Source organism: Pleurodeles waltl, chromosome 9, assembly GCF_031143425.1.
Source record: "Pleurodeles waltl isolate 20211129_DDA chromosome 9, aPleWal1.hap1.20221129, whole genome shotgun sequence".
Taxonomy (NCBI): Eukaryota; Metazoa; Chordata; class Amphibia; order Caudata; family Salamandridae; genus Pleurodeles; species Pleurodeles waltl.
Genome location: NC_090448.1, coordinates 987,363,631 through 987,379,234, shown reverse-complemented (window position 1 = coordinate 987,379,234; position 15,604 = coordinate 987,363,631). Strand labels below are relative to the sequence as shown.

Below are 15,604 nucleotides of genomic sequence, written 5' to 3'. Positions count from 1 at the left end.
ACAGTTATGTTTCAAGTAAGAAGCAGGACTGGGCCTTCTCCTCTTCTAATTGCACCTCTTATTTCTCAGCTACTTTCTTAAAATGATTACCATACGCTGCAATGTCATCTGGGGGCAAAGGTTTGAGGAGTACGTGTCAATTCCCTCCTCAGGGGAATCCGTCTCTATGTCTTGCCATTGACTCTCTGTGTATTCAGATTCTTCCAGTAGCATTTCAGATTGCTAAATTTTCAGGATCCTCTTCTTCAAAGAAAAAGTCATCTTCCAGTTCTTCTTCATGTGGCTCAGGTGTTGTTGGGGGTTCCAGTTCTTTGATTTCCCTCTTGCCACCGTCATTGTGTCTTGAGGGCTTGTGTGGAATAGGAAATTCCCGAAGGGATTTGTCGAAATACCACTTTTTCTTCAGGATTGCCGCAATTCCTGCCTCTAGCCATTTCTTTCATATCTTCCTCAACTCGAGCACTGATGTCAACTATCTTTTCAACATCAAAATATCCTTTGATAGAGTTTTTTCTACGCCTTCTTCGGCGTTTACCCTTTCTTTTCTTTCCTCAACGTCAAATCTTCTCAGCTTTGATACGCCTTTTCGTCTCCTTGATCGTCTTTTTGAGAATTCGATCACCTGCAGTATCCCTAGTCTGTAACTTGCCTTGGCCCACGGCTTTCTCAATGCCAAGGCCTCTTTTTGACTTCAAGAGTCAGATGCATCAAATCCTAAACCCCCACCTACCTCCCCAAAGTATGCTTTTTCACTGTTACTTTTTGTTTGTATTGTTCCCTCTCAATGTCAACAATGGGTAACTCGACGTCCAGCCCTTCTCCTTGAGCTCCCTCGAAGTGTTTGAGTGCACAAATGAAGTCGTGACTCCAATTATTTTACTAACAAGCTTCAAGCCAAGAATCTTGGCCTCTGTGTTAATCAAGGAGATTAGTTTATTGGTAGCTAAAACAATCTCACTTCTTTAGGTATTAGTTGACAGTAAGAGGCTAACAGAAAAACAGTTTTGATAATCCAATGTATGAGAATCATACTCTGAAAATATGTGTTGAAAGTGAATAACACTTTTTATGTTGGAGGTCCCATATCAAATTCTGGGTAATGAAGATTAGAAAACATTATTAACTTACACAATGCCTAACAGAAGGGAAACTGAAAGACTCTGATAGTTAGACTCCGGCAGGTATCAGAGGGTCTTGTGTATCTCAGGAGCAGAATGTGGAAAGTTTCCAATGCCCAACTCCAGACTCTCAAACCGCAGAGAGGTTAACCTGAGGTTTTAAGTAGCCCAGAGGGGGGAAAAGGGGATGGGGAAAAAGAAGAGAACGCCACGTCCAAATGTTCCAGATCCTCTTCCTTCAGTCAGCTCTGTAAGTTCTGTTGGTTGATGAAGAACTGTAATACATTTAATTCTCATGAATACATTTATTCGTTACTTCCATTTAACTGTCTTCACTGAACTCCTTTTTTGAACTCTTCATAGTTACAGAGAAATGGACTGTCTCTGGAAAACAAGGGTGTAGAACAGATTGTGGCATATCCACTAAGCTATGACAAAATGAAGGCCATCGGGGAATATTAAAGGTCAGCAATGACGGGGACATTGAGTCAGAAAAATTTGGACCTTCTGAGGGTCACCAATAAAACGTTGGGGTGGAGCTAGAGGAATGATCAGGAGTAAACTACCTGAGTGGTGATCCTTTGTGACGAACATGGTGGGGCGCTAAGGGCTCATTAATTGGAACTAAAGGAACCGGACTAGTTCGTGCAATTTATCTTCCCATCTGTTGTTTCGCTTCTGGCTGCTATTATGTCTTAAGATTATGATTTTCTTCTCGTACTGTGACTAACTCCTTTTGTATTGCACCTAAAATTTCTCCTAAACCTTTTATATCTAAACCTTCTGCCCTTCTGCTCTGTAGCGTTTGTCAACGTGGACACTTCACTTTGTCAGAAGGTCTAGTGTGTCTCAGCAGCAGAATGTGGAAAGTTCCCAATGCTTAACCCCAGACTCTCAAACCACAGAGAGGTTAACCTGAAGTTTTAAGTAGTCTGGGGGAGGGGGGGGGGGGGAATGGGGAAAAAAGAAGAGACTGCCACGTCCAAATCTTCCAGATCCTCTTCCTTCAATCAGCAAATTGTAAATTGTGTTGGGTGGTGAAGAACTGTAATACATTTAATTCTCATGAATACATTTATTTGTTACTTCCATTTTACTGTTTTAATTTAACTACTTTTTAAATGAGAAAATACTTCATACTCATTTATGGACTTGGCGTTCGCTTCTCTTCAGAAATATTCAACTGGTTTTAACTTCTGCTTTTTCCATAACTTAATTATGTTGAACTTGTGTTTATCAAGTTATTATCTATATAACAAGTTGTATCTTATCTCGAGGTACCTGAGTGACCAATGGCTAGATGAGGAGCTAACTTCTGCTGCTGAATGAAGCTGAGCATGCAAGATCGGCTTCCAACTGAAAGTGGAGAAATTCACACTACAGCCATACTACTAAGCGTAGGTTTACTTGGCAATAAACCAAAGTGAGATCGAAGATGACTTGCAGATTACTGCAAAACTATTTGTGAGAAAAATGCTGAATTCCAACTGGAACAGCACTCTAAAGCGAGAAGCTATTGAAAACCCAACACGCATGAACAAGAGGAAATAATAACCAGGATGCTTCTCCCGAGCAGGCTTCTCAATTAATCTAGATGTGCATGAGCAAGCATTATATAGTTACACTTGACACTACTCTGATAGCCAGTTATTCTTGTATCTTAACGACCGTGAGCAAGCACGGTTAACTAACAATTCAAACTACTCACAGGAAGTCTCTTATTCATGTACCTAACGCGCATGAGCAAGCGCGATTAACTAAGGACACTACTAACATGGTTCAAACAGAATGCGCAGAGATAAAAAGCTAACCGATGACTCTGAACGCTACTAGCTACGCCAAGGACATCAAAAATCCTGACAGACACTAGGTAACGCAGCAACACAGAACAGGTCTACTTAGGGGAAAAGCCTAGGTGAAGTGCGCTTTTTGGAACACAACATGTGCTAAAGATTTTATTGCTTGAGCTCCCAGAAGGTTCCAAAGAAGGTTGCCTAAAAACTAGACAGCTAACCTAGATTTCCTCCTATGGTTTACAGACACCCAACTGGGAACAATGGTACTACCTAATCAGGAGGGGCGCTCCTGACAGCAGGTAACCTTCCAGCTACCGGCTGTGGTAGGGCCCTCGCTTCCATCTGTCTGGTAGATGATCACAGGTGGGACTTGCAAATTCACAACAGCTTGGCAGGAATTGTTTTGGCAAAGGTGTCCATGTCTATAAATTGGGAGCACTGTAACCAAAAATGTATTTCATAGTGCAACTCCATGTCATTGCATTATTCATTTTTTACAGTCACAAACTCCCAAAGTGTGATGTTGTTTCACTACAAAAAAAAGAAAAGAAAGAAATGTTCCTGATAGGCATGGACGTTTTTCTCATACATTTCTGTATTTCCTGTACATACCCACCATAGGTGTCTATGGGCTCCATCCTCAAATACAGACTAAAGGAAGAAAATTAAAATGGGTGAAGGAGGAAGAAGAGATAGGAATAAAGGTCCGAGGGAATAGGAGGTCTCCCACAGAAGAAAGTAAAGAAAAATAAATGGGGGGGCTACAGTGCAGTGGGTGAGATGGGATATTGGAAAAACAAAAGAAGGATATATAACGCAGCTGAAGAAACACAAGCTTGCCGAATGCAACTTTAAGATAAGGCAGTCACTAAACTGCATTCTAACATTTAATGAACACAATTTTACTTGGCAAACTCAAGGCCACAGGTCAGGTGGAATTAATTTTCTAATTTGATTTTCTACATGTTTATTTTACTCAAATATCACGTGCACCAAAACAACATTACAGTCATCAAAGTATCTCCGAGATTTCTGGAGTGTTCAACTTTCTATTGCATTTTTAAACATTTCCTACAGGGTGCAGGGTCTTCTGGGCTTTACAACGGGTGTTTCATTACGCAGCTCCAGCACAATCCCTCCTCAAAGCTTTGATCAGTGACTCGACAAGTGTTCAACCAATTGGAGGATTGTTTGAGGTACAGAAAACAGTGTGGAACCTCTAGTATGTGAAGGTGGCAATTTGTGGGCTGCAACAGACTGGAAGGTGATGGAGAAGTGCCCCCTTTATTGGCAGGTAAGGCATGTTCTTCAAGATGTTCCTTTGCTCACACTCAGTATACACAGATCTGTATTGTAGTGGGCTTCTACCAAACAGAGTACCATGAAGTTGCCTGAGGCAGACTCAATTGTGGTGGTGGAGGAAGCGACACAAGTTCAGGGCCACTGAGTGCAAGCATGTGCTTAGTGTTGCAATGGACTCAAGCTGCTTCTCACTGATGAGGTTCTAAAGGATCAAATCCTTATTAGTTGTTTGCGGTTCCATCTGCATGTGACATGACCAGAAAGTTCAGGCTGGGCTGTTCCTACAGTACCAGAAGTAAAGCTGACTAAGTACGGCTGGCCTCAGTCTTGATTGGGATAGTAATAAAGAAAACATGGACTGGCATGTGGCCCCAAGCAGCTACTGGTGCAGAGATTAAGTAAGCACTCCGCCATCATAATTTGTTTAATTGGGCAATACCTCTAACATGTTCGACCAAGGATGCTCATCAGTGTTTATCAAACTGAGATTATTCTCCTTGTATAAACCAATCTAGGCACAGCATTGAGTACAATTTATGCGTGTAACTGGCTCATCTCTAACCCTGTCTTGTAACACCTCACAGAGAGTTTGTGAATAAAATTACCACAAGCAAAAGGGAGGTTTTCACTCTCAAGCCATTTTTCTACACTGAGGATGATGGCCAAGGAAAAAGCATGGATGATCTGCACCTCACTAATTTAACTTGGGATGGCCATTCCTGTTTAAGCTCATATGGAAGCTAAAAGAAGACATTCAGGTGAATAATCTGATGAGGTTAAAGAGGTAGAAACAGCAATGACGCAAATTCACTACTGTGTGGAAGATGAAGTTAAGATGATGAATGGCAAAATTAAATCCGTGTACATAATGACCAATAGCCACAAGACTGAAATCTTGCAACAAAAATCCTTTAGAGACTGTGCCTGTATTTACAGAGCTAAACTGGGAGAAAGAAGCTCACAACATAGAAAGCCAGATAAGCCTCCAAGGTATAGATGATTGGCTTACTAAAGGTGAGACTATTCTTTTTACATTGTGGGAAGTCTTTTTGATTCTGATTTTATGGGAGCTTTCCCTATTCCAGAGGACATACAAAAAGTGGTCAGAATCATCACTAAATGGTAAGAGAAACAAACTGAAGGAAATCAGGCACCATCTAAATGGACTTGGGGTTCTCGAATCAGAAGGAACAGCTGGGGGGGGCATTGCAAAGAAAAAAGTGCTGTGACTCTGAAGGACAAATGATGCACATTTCCAGACCTTTGCCTTTCTACATAGCTCCTGAAACAAGAGCGCATACTGCTATGAAATCAAAGAGATGTGCAAAAAGCTCACTGGTCTCACCACCCAAAACAATTAAGAAAGGACTACTTGGGAGTTCAGTGGCTGTTTTGGGTGAACTAACACTTGGTATATCCCTTAAGCCTATGGCCGACGTGAGGGATGGTGATTGGTATCTTAAAATATACAATTCATGGTAGAGGTTTTTTGGTGACGAGGGCAACGGTGAGCCCAGTTGTCAAACAAACTTTGACAAGTGCCAGGGATTTCTGGCAGCCACTTTAACTGGCTAGCTTTACAGAACTATAAGAACCTGTAAAACTATTCCAAGAGTTTTGGAAGCAGGGAAGCATGGGATCCTGCCAGGGGTCTTGGATGATCAGGATGGAGGACAATTGTATGTGTGCGTCTGTCTAGTGTCTTTTCACTTGATGCACCACAGAAGATTCAGTTAAAATGCAGTATATGTTTTAATTTTTACCATTTGGTATATTTATGTATCTTATAGGTAAGCTGGAAAAGAAGTAACATATAGGCACAGAATGAAGGAAGGTACTCACCAGAGCTTGGTTGGTATCACTAAAGCGGGCAAAGAGTTGATTGGATGTATCGAATAAAGCTTTACATATCAGCTCAAACCACTCCCTGCGAGGTCCTCCCCAGTCCAACGCTAGGAAGTAAAATGGCCATCAATTACAATCAATAAACAGGCTGAGATCTCCAGTATTTAGTACCAGATACAAAACATCTCCTATTACAATTTCAAGGGTCACTGACTCAGATGGCTTAAGATCTTCTAGACCCTACAAACAAACATGTACGTGACAACAGTGCAGACAGATGGAATGCCCACTGCCAGACTAAGGCAGTGGCCTTTGGCTTTTTATCCTGCTGTGGAGCAAGTCAGTGGCAAAGGTGGTCTATTGACCACTAGAAACAGGATAAATATTACTGTATCATCATGATGGCGGATATGCTCCAAGTATAATGTGGCTTTTCCTTAAAGAACCAACAAGGAGTTTCAGGTTAAAGTGCTAGAGACTGTCTGCATCTGAGATTTGTTTAAAAAAGGGCAGTCCGACTTCCTTTTATAGATGCTGGAAGTTTTCAAGCAACTTGTAGAAAGATATTTAATATTTTCTTTTAGTTTCTGAGCCAATATTGATGAATACTAACACAATAGTGTGTGAAGCATTTCTATTGTGCAGCATAACATGCTCTATTCGTGAGTAAGCTTTCTTCTTTGTGGATTGTTAGAAATTTCTCAAGGTGCTGGGTGCAACCAAGCAATGTCTCAGGTGCCAAAATGATAGAATCAGTGTCCTTGGATTAGGATGGTTTATAAACATAACCCCCACCTCAGCTGAATTAGTGTATCGGCCTGAAGTGACAACTGACATCTCCCAAGAGGCTATGCATGAGCCATGTTGGAGCAATGAGGACAACTGCTGTTGCTGATTGACGCAGCTAGTGAATGATGTACGGCAATAGTGAAAGTGGGACAAAAGTGTAAGCAAATGTCCATGACTATTCTATCCAGAATTAATTTCCCAATGACAGTGAGAATTATTGTTTTCTACTCTACCAATTTTGGTATTAAGCTGAGATGGGAAATTCTTTGTTAAACTGCTGGCAACTCACATTAGTACCTTCTTACTGGAACTAGTTTCATCCAAAGAGCATGGCTTTGAGACAGGAAGATATACTGTTGGCCATATGAAACAACCTTGTTACATATTAGCACTACACATAAAATTCCTGTGGGGCCATCTTTGTCACCGAAAAGGCGCTTGTTTTTTTTTCTGGAAGATCTTGGAAAATTATCTGAATTTTTTAGAGGCTGAACAGTTGCATTATTCACAATTTAGTCACAGCACAGTGTGAACTAGTATTAGACTCTTAACAAGGACAGAATACATGGCAGGGCAGCCCACTCTCCCATACACCTTTTGGTTCTGTATATTTCCTTTACCTTTGCCATTAAATATTCAGCTGTGAACCTTCCAGGTAGATATTTACAGAATTCTGTCAAGATCTTCTGCTGTGCTTACAATGAACAAGTTACTTACCTTCGGTAATTAATTATGAGACAGAGACCCTATTTAGCTGCAGATTCCTCACCTTTAGAAATTTCTGGAGTGAGCTTGGAATCCGGAACTTTTGCAGAGCAATAGCCTTGTGTGCGCCATCGGGTGGTGTTGTTCGGAACCACGCGGCATCTTTCGCGTCATTGGAGCTGTCTGTGACGTCATGGTAGCCTATAAAGGCACCATCCAGGCACGTGTATTTCGGTTCTTTTTCCACAAACTTCCATGACAGAAGCACAGAGCCATGGAAAGAATTAACAGGTTCTCTGTGCCAACAAACTAGGGCCCTGAAAGGAACAGCCCCTGATCCTAGCAGACGTGTCCGCAGAGCGAAAAGGCATGGGTGGGTGTAAGGAATCTGCAGCTAGATAGAGTCTCTACCAGGTAATGCATAATCAAAGGTAAGTAATTTGTTAATCTGATAGAGACTTCTAGCTGCAGATTCCTTACCTTTAGAATAAATACCCAAGCCATAACCTCCTGGCGGTGGGCTACGGACAGATCTTCTCACACTAAAAAGTCCTTGTTGGTCATCTACCCAGAACTCTCTTGTGCGGTCAAGGTAGAATGACAACTCTCTTTTTTGGTCCAGCCGGTGGAGTCACTTCTCTTCTTTTCAGGGATGCAGTGGAACAAAGACGGTGGACAGGGGGATGTTCTGACCCAGGTGAGAAGGGGTCATCACCTTGGGAGAAAAGAGGCAACGGTTCAAAGTACCACCTTGTCCAGGAACATGGTGAGATACAGAAGCTTAGATGAGAGACCCTGCATCTCACTCACCTCCTGAAAGATGTTAATGCCAGTAAGAAGGCTTTCTTCATGGTGATCAGCCAGAGGGGATAGCTTTGTAAGGGCTCAAAGCGAGCACATATGAGAAATGTGAGGACCAGGTTTAACTCCCATTGGGGCATAACACAGGGTGTAGGAGGATACATATATACAAGTCCTTTCAGAAATCCATGTACAATAGGTGATTTGAATAATGAAGGTTGATCAGGCAGCTGAAGGAATGCCGATAAGACAGAAAGATACCCTTTGAGAGTGCCCAATGCAGATCCCTGCTGGGCAGCGGACAAGACAAAGAGAAGAATATCACAGAGAGAGAAGCAGAAAAAGGGTCAATAGATCTTTCAGTACAATAATATCCAAATCGTTTCCAACAGTAGGCATATACCTTCTTGGTGGAGGGACGCCTGGCTACCAGAATAACCTTACTGACTTCGGGAGGAAGGCTGACAACTGCCGCCGCTCAATCTCCATGCAAGAAGGCGCAGAGTTGACAGGTTCGGGTGCAGAACCTTCCCCTTTTGGTGTGACAGAAGATCTTCCCGAAGGGGCAGCCTGGTTTAAGGATAGGTGTTCATTTTCAGAAGCTCTGGATACCAAACTCTCCGTGCCCAGTCCGGAGCTACCTGGATTACCTGGGCCAGGTTGTTCCTGATCTTGTTGAGAACTCTGGGTAGAAGTGGCATAGGCTGAAGGGCGTATAGAAACCCTGAAATCCAATCGCGATGAAAAGCGTAGCTGAGCGATTACCGCCTTGGAAACTCCAATGTGCCATACTGCTGACATTGAGCGTTCTCTTCGGAGGCAAACAGATCTAACCAAAGCTCTTCCTACTGCTGTAAGAATCCTTATGCCACCTCTGGTTGGAGGTGCCACCCGTGATCCACTATGCATCGACAGTTGAGTTTGTCCGCCCTGGTGTTCAGAGAACCTGCCAGATGTTGAACCACCAGGGTTATGCCTTGCTGTTCCTGCCATGTCCAGAGATGCAGGTCCTCTTGCCAAAGGATCCATGACAGCATACCGCCCTGCTTGTTGCAGTACCACATTGCGGTGGTGTTGTCCGTGAATACCTGCAAGATCTTCCTTTGACAACAGGAAGAAATGTCTTCAATGCTAGTTAGACTGCCCAGAGCTCCACCAAGCTGATATGGAGTCCGGATTCTGCTGGAGACCAGAGGTCTTTAATCTCCACCTCTCCCAACGGGCCGCCCCATCCTAGAAGTGACACATATGTCACTACTGTGAGATCTGGTTGGGGAAAGGAGAGGAGTCTGCCTTTGCCCCAATCACAGTTCACTAACCACCAATGCAGATCTTTTGCTGTTCCCTCAGACATCCGAACCATGTCGTTGAGATTTCCATGATGCTCTGCCCATCGGAACGTCAGGTCCCACTGCAGAGCCCTCATAAGCCATCTGGCATGTTTTACTAACAGGATGCAGGAGGCCGAAATCCAGGATAGAGGCTGAAACATCAGAATCATAACCTGAATATCCTGGTCGCGCTGCTTGGGAGGATAGGCCCGAAACTGCACTGCACTGTATCCAGAACAGCTCCAAAGAAAAGGAGCGTCTGAGAGGGAGTCAAGTGTGACTTTGGCACGTTTATAGTAAACCCCAGCAAATGCAGGAGGTTCGCTGTAGTCTGAAGGTGGGTGACAACCGCCTGGGGTGTAGGAGCCTTTAACAGCTAGTCGTCGAGGTAGGGGAAGACTGAAGACCCTTGGTTAACACCCGAGGGGCACTGGTAAGATTGAAGGGTAGCACAATAAAATAAAAATGCTCGTGACAGTCTGCAAAACTTTTTTCAATACTTGTCTGGCAAAACGTGAATCTACTGGATTCACTTCGTTTCTCAACAAGAAACATTTAGTTATGGAGAAGGGCCATTCAGAAAGACTACCTCAATCCATGGGGAGGATAGGGGGGCTACTTCCATCTCTTAGGGGCAATGTGGTTGAATATTACTTAGGGAAAGGATTTCTTATCAACAATCTCAGTGAGGAGACTGCAATAAATGTCCTACATGTGACCCATATAACTGGAGTCTTTGTCATTAGCCAAGTGTAGCATATATGTATATGGGTGCATTACTTGTGTTCAACCTGGATAATGGATGTCGTTTTGGGACACCATGTGATTGGCTGCACAAGATGCTTGCTTCTCTAATAGCTGGTGTAGGACCATAGTGAATATGACACTTGTCTATCCTTTTATTTAGGGCTCTCATACCTGATACTAGAATTCACAGATTGAGAGGGGGGAGGAGCACTACGCTTTCTATTCAACAAGCAAAAACTCCACATGAGGCCATGGAAAAAATACATTATGTTACATTATTTCTCAGGAAACGAAGTTGGAACACTACTGTTGGAGGGTGTGAGGGGAAAGAAGGTGGGATTGGAGTCTATTTCCCTCTCAGTTCTCATGGCTAGGACAACAGCAGTTCTGGATGAGAAATGGAGCTGATACTCCCCACTACTGAACGGGAAGAGGTCAGTTACTCACACTTCCACGGATGCACCTGAAGTCCCATCTTGATTTTACTCCCTGACCCAGACCTCTTCTGAAAATCCAGGGACAGGGAAGGTTATGTGTACAGACATGATATTCAGCCACTAGCCTATGCCCATATGGTCCTTACCTCTGAGGAAACTAGGAACAAGTAAAAAGTGCTTACAAGGACATAGAGTCAAACTGCATTTCAACATACATCCTCCTGGTTTCTTGCATTGGATGGATATATGGAGTCACAATTTGAAGGGGTAATGACGGTTCAGACGAGAACAACCCTGTGTCGAATAGCAGATGGCAACACTCAGATGAGCAGATCAACCAAGAGAAGGAAATTTCAATGTGGGGAGAAGTACTGTCCAAGGGGGGTCACCATAATCTCTAAATAAGGTCCCGTCTACTTACAGTCTTTGAGAAACGGAATAGCCGTTTTTCTGTAACCTAATCTGTTTCCTTTTTCATTTCTGGTCAACAATGATCAAAAAAATATAAACTATGTCCCACTTGAAGTAGAAGGGCCAAGTTCATAATTCCTGATGAACTGTGTTTTACTAGTCCTGGGAACAAGATATACCTATATCCATTGGAAAAAAGAATGTTAAAGTGAAATTATGGTTACAAAACAATACCAAAAAAACATTCAAATTAAACAACTATAGTCAGGCATACTAACTGAAACTCACACCCCCATTATGAACTACTCAAGACTTAACACGACATCACTAATGACATTCTACATGACATTAGTGGTGAAACCTCACAACAGTATCTATGTTAATTTGATTTACATATTGATGTAAATGAAAATGTTGTTTTAATCTCATCTTTAATATGAATCAAATACTTTTTTGTAATGAACTGTTTTAAAAGTAATGATTTTGATACAGCATTTTTAACAGTACCAAATACATTAGTATTCAGTACTGTATCTGTATGACACAGAACCACATCACATCCTCATCAAGCTTCTGCACGAGACTGGCTTCCAAGGATCCACTCTCACCTGGAACTATTCCTTCTTAACGGGTAGAACACAAGCTGTCAGCCTGGCAACTTACTCCTCAAAAGCCTGCAAACCTACATGTGGAGTGTTCAAAGTTTGTTGTTCAGCTCTACCCTCTTCAACACATACATGACTCCCCTGGCCAAAGTCACCCACACACATAAACCTTTCCCATGCCAATAACATGCAACTCATACTCTTTCTCACGGATAAGACTCCCAACTCAGAAAACAAGTTCACTGCCTACGTGACCATATAGTGATCCTCAGCAAATACATCTTACCATTGGACTCCAACTAGTGGCCGGCTGATCTTGGGCACACACCCACACCCACCAACCTTGACAAGAACCTCAGAATAATCATCACGTCACTGCATCCAGCTTCCACACACTGAAGATGCTGAGGAACAGCTTCAAATGGCTCTTAAGAAACATTCAAGCCCTAGTCACCAAGTTGGACTATGGAACGCTCTCTACGCCAGGATCACCAAGCAACTCACAAGAACAGTACACACCATCCTGAACTCGGCAGCCGGATTCATCCTTATTCTCTTACACAGAACTCATGTCACACCACACCTCAGGGAGCTCCATGGATACACAAATGCACTTATTTCAAACTCCTCACACACACATGCAAAGCACTACACAACTACCTGAACAATGACATCTCCTTAAACCAACCACAAAGACACATCCGCTCTGCAGGACTCGGACACATCTAACGCACACACAGAACCAGATCAGGAGGGCAAGCACTCTCTTACATCATTCTTAAAGCATGGGACAGCCTTCCACTCCACATCAGAGCCTCCACCTATCTTCTTGAATTCCGCAAGAAGCTGAAGACCTAACTTTTCAATTAAACAACATTCCAAAGGGAGGGCTAGGCACACACACCTGCTTAGTGCCAGAATACCCTAGTGAGTGGTAGTGCACTTTAAAAATATAACTATTTGATATATATGTTGGATTGTAACTATCATGGGTTTCTTGTATGTATATATTGATGATTTAGGTATATGCTTTACAGTGATTCATTATATATTGAGGTTTGTGTAAGGGTATCTGACACTAGTTTTGTGTCTGCATGGAGATTTATATGCTATATGTTAAAGGGTGACAGGATGTATTATGATATGCTAAAACGTGTTGTATGTATACTGAGTATGAGTTTTGAATAAATTGTATTTATTGAAGTACACTTTCTCGTTTGGTTGTGTTGCCGGAGGGATAGTAGGCTTGTTGTAGTTTGATATTGAGTATTTCACTCTCCATAGCTGATGTTAGCTTTAAATGTGAAGGAAATGTTAAATGTAACCCTAGTTCTGCATTCTAGGTATTCTCACTGAAGTTAGGAACGCAGAATAGTCCAGTTTGTGTGCAGGATTCCCAGAACAATATATATATAATTTTTTCAGACTTTGGAGGTAGCCATCTTGATGCTCCATAAGTCTGTGACAGGCCAGCTTTAACTGTATATTTTCCTGCAGGAAACTACAGCAGCATAGTTATAATTTTAAATTGCACAGCAGCAATAAATGTAGAAATGGGACATTGGATAAAACACCAGAGTAAACCTCTGCTGCAGTTGCAGAGAAAACAATGAAGGGAAAGGCATCTGTCTGGTCAGAAGTGCAACAGCTGGACTCACTATACCCTGGAACATTAAGACATCCAGCAGCTTCTATTACCCACCATCACTGTACTGGCAGTGCAGTCTGCTCACAAGTTCACAGGAACAGGAGTGTTGGAAGGTAGATTATTGGTATGGGGCAGGTAAGTACCTACACTTAGCAACAGGCCACAAACCCCCCTCTAGCTCCAGTCAAGGTCTCAATAAATTAATCCTGGCTCAATCCTTGGTAGCTTGGCAACGAGAAGTTAGGTTTAACTTAGGATACAGGTGTGTAAAGCATTTAATATCAACAAAACAGTACATAAGTAGAACGCAAAACACAATAAAAATCATTAAAATGAGACCAAAGTGACAAAAATCCAATAAATAGTTTCTAGTGCCTAGAAATCAAAAGTATCCATCTGGACACCTGGTCACACTCAACAGGGGAAAAGTAAAAGGTTGAGGCCGACCGTGATGGAGCTCTGCTTGGCTACACAGAGCAGGAGGCCTTGGTTAAAGTTTTACCTTCACACTTAGTCGTTTTCTTGAGGATTTTTCCTGGACCGGGACAAAGCCACAATTTGAGGCTGACCTCATTGGAGCCCTCTACGGATACACTGCGTGGGAAGCCTCGGTCAAACTTTTACCTTCCGACTTAGAAACTTTTCTGGAGCTTTTCTTCCCCAACGTCAGACAACCCTCCTCAGCAAGCCGATCTTGATGCAACGTCATCAGATTGGCTTTCCACAAGCCCCAGGTCAAATCCTCAAAGTCTGGGGCTATGGAGCTTTTCAGCGGGACGAACCTGCAAGTCAGACCAGGTCGTGGTCAACATTGGCCGGCTTAACTCACAACATTGGGTGTTCCACTTATTGAGCTTTTTTCCAAAGTTGCTCCAAACTTCTGGCACTTCTTCCAAAAGTACTTTTAAGGTCCCCCTTGGGGGTTAGGACTCCAACTCCCAGAATGCACCTGGTTCAAATCTTAAAATGACCACTGGTCAGCTGGGCTATTTTTGCAGGAATTTATGTAGGGGAATCTGGTCAGCTCCTTTCTACCTGTACCTCATAGGGAGTCCCTTCTTGGAGTAATAGAAACCAGACAAAATCCTTTTCGTGGGAAGGCCAAAGTGTGCAGCTAGTGCAATCTTCCTGAGTGCAGTGTCTAGGTGCAGGCCAGGGGTCCAGCAGGGCAGTCCTTCTTCTTCTTGTTTTGTTCCAGTAGGGATCTGAAGTGGGGTGCAGCTCTGCCATATTTATCCTTGCTCCTCGGGTGAAAAGCAGTGGCGTTGCTCCTGTCCAATCACATGCATATCACCACCCTGTTGAGTGACCATTTCCTGGGAAGTGTGACAAAAGTCAATCCCAGGGAGCAACATTCCTCCAAAATCCAAGATGGCAAAGATTCAATCTTCGAGTTTAGATCTGGCTGAGCCCACCTACTGGTGTGACTAAGTTTCCCTTAACACACCTCTTTATCTAATCAGGGGGCACCTGGTTGTCTGCGCCTGCAGAAAATACGGTAGGTCCAGGTGCTGTACCAAATGTCTATCCCTCCTTTGAAGTCAAGTTTGGCAGCTCTGCCCCCATCATGTTCTACCGTCTGTGAGGAAAATCTCCTCCCTCCAGATGCTTCCTTTGTTTCATCCCAGGCCACTTCAAACCTCCTCAAGGCAACCTGGCTCAGGGTGCCAGAGGATGACCAATCAGAAAAAGGACACTACAGTGCTGAAGTTGGTAACTTTTAGCAACAGTTCTAAAAACTCTTTCCCTGTTCAAGTTAAATTCAACAGTGGCATGTTGTTGGATTTATTATAACTTTTAATTTGATACTAAACTTGCTTTATTTAGCTCATCTCTATGGAAAATAAGACTTTATTATTTTAAAATAAAGTCTCTCCACGTTAGCCTATGGAGCCCATTCGCTCCAATGGGGAAAAACGAATTTGGCTATTTCCCCTCCCCCCCAGGGCTTATAAAACATCTTTTATAAAGTCCCTGTTTATAGTTACAAAGCATCCAACACTGGGGACACTTAGGGCATACCTTAGGGGTGACTTATATGTGAAAAAGGGCAACGGAGGACTTTGGAA

General features: G+C 42.9%; 1 protein-coding gene across 3 annotated transcripts in view; it reads right to left on the bottom strand.

Annotated features, from left to right (window-relative positions):
* AREL1 (apoptosis resistant E3 ubiquitin protein ligase 1) overlaps positions 1–15,604 on the bottom strand; it is a 708,282-nt gene that overhangs the window by 402,516 nt on the left and 290,162 nt on the right. For all 3 annotated transcript variants that reach the window (XM_069208486.1, XM_069208484.1, XM_069208485.1), the window contains exon 13: positions 6,059–6,168. In XM_069208486.1, the coding sequence (XP_069064587.1) occupies positions 6,059–6,168 (110 nt within the window). The remainder of the gene's footprint in view (positions 1–6,058; positions 6,169–15,604) is intronic.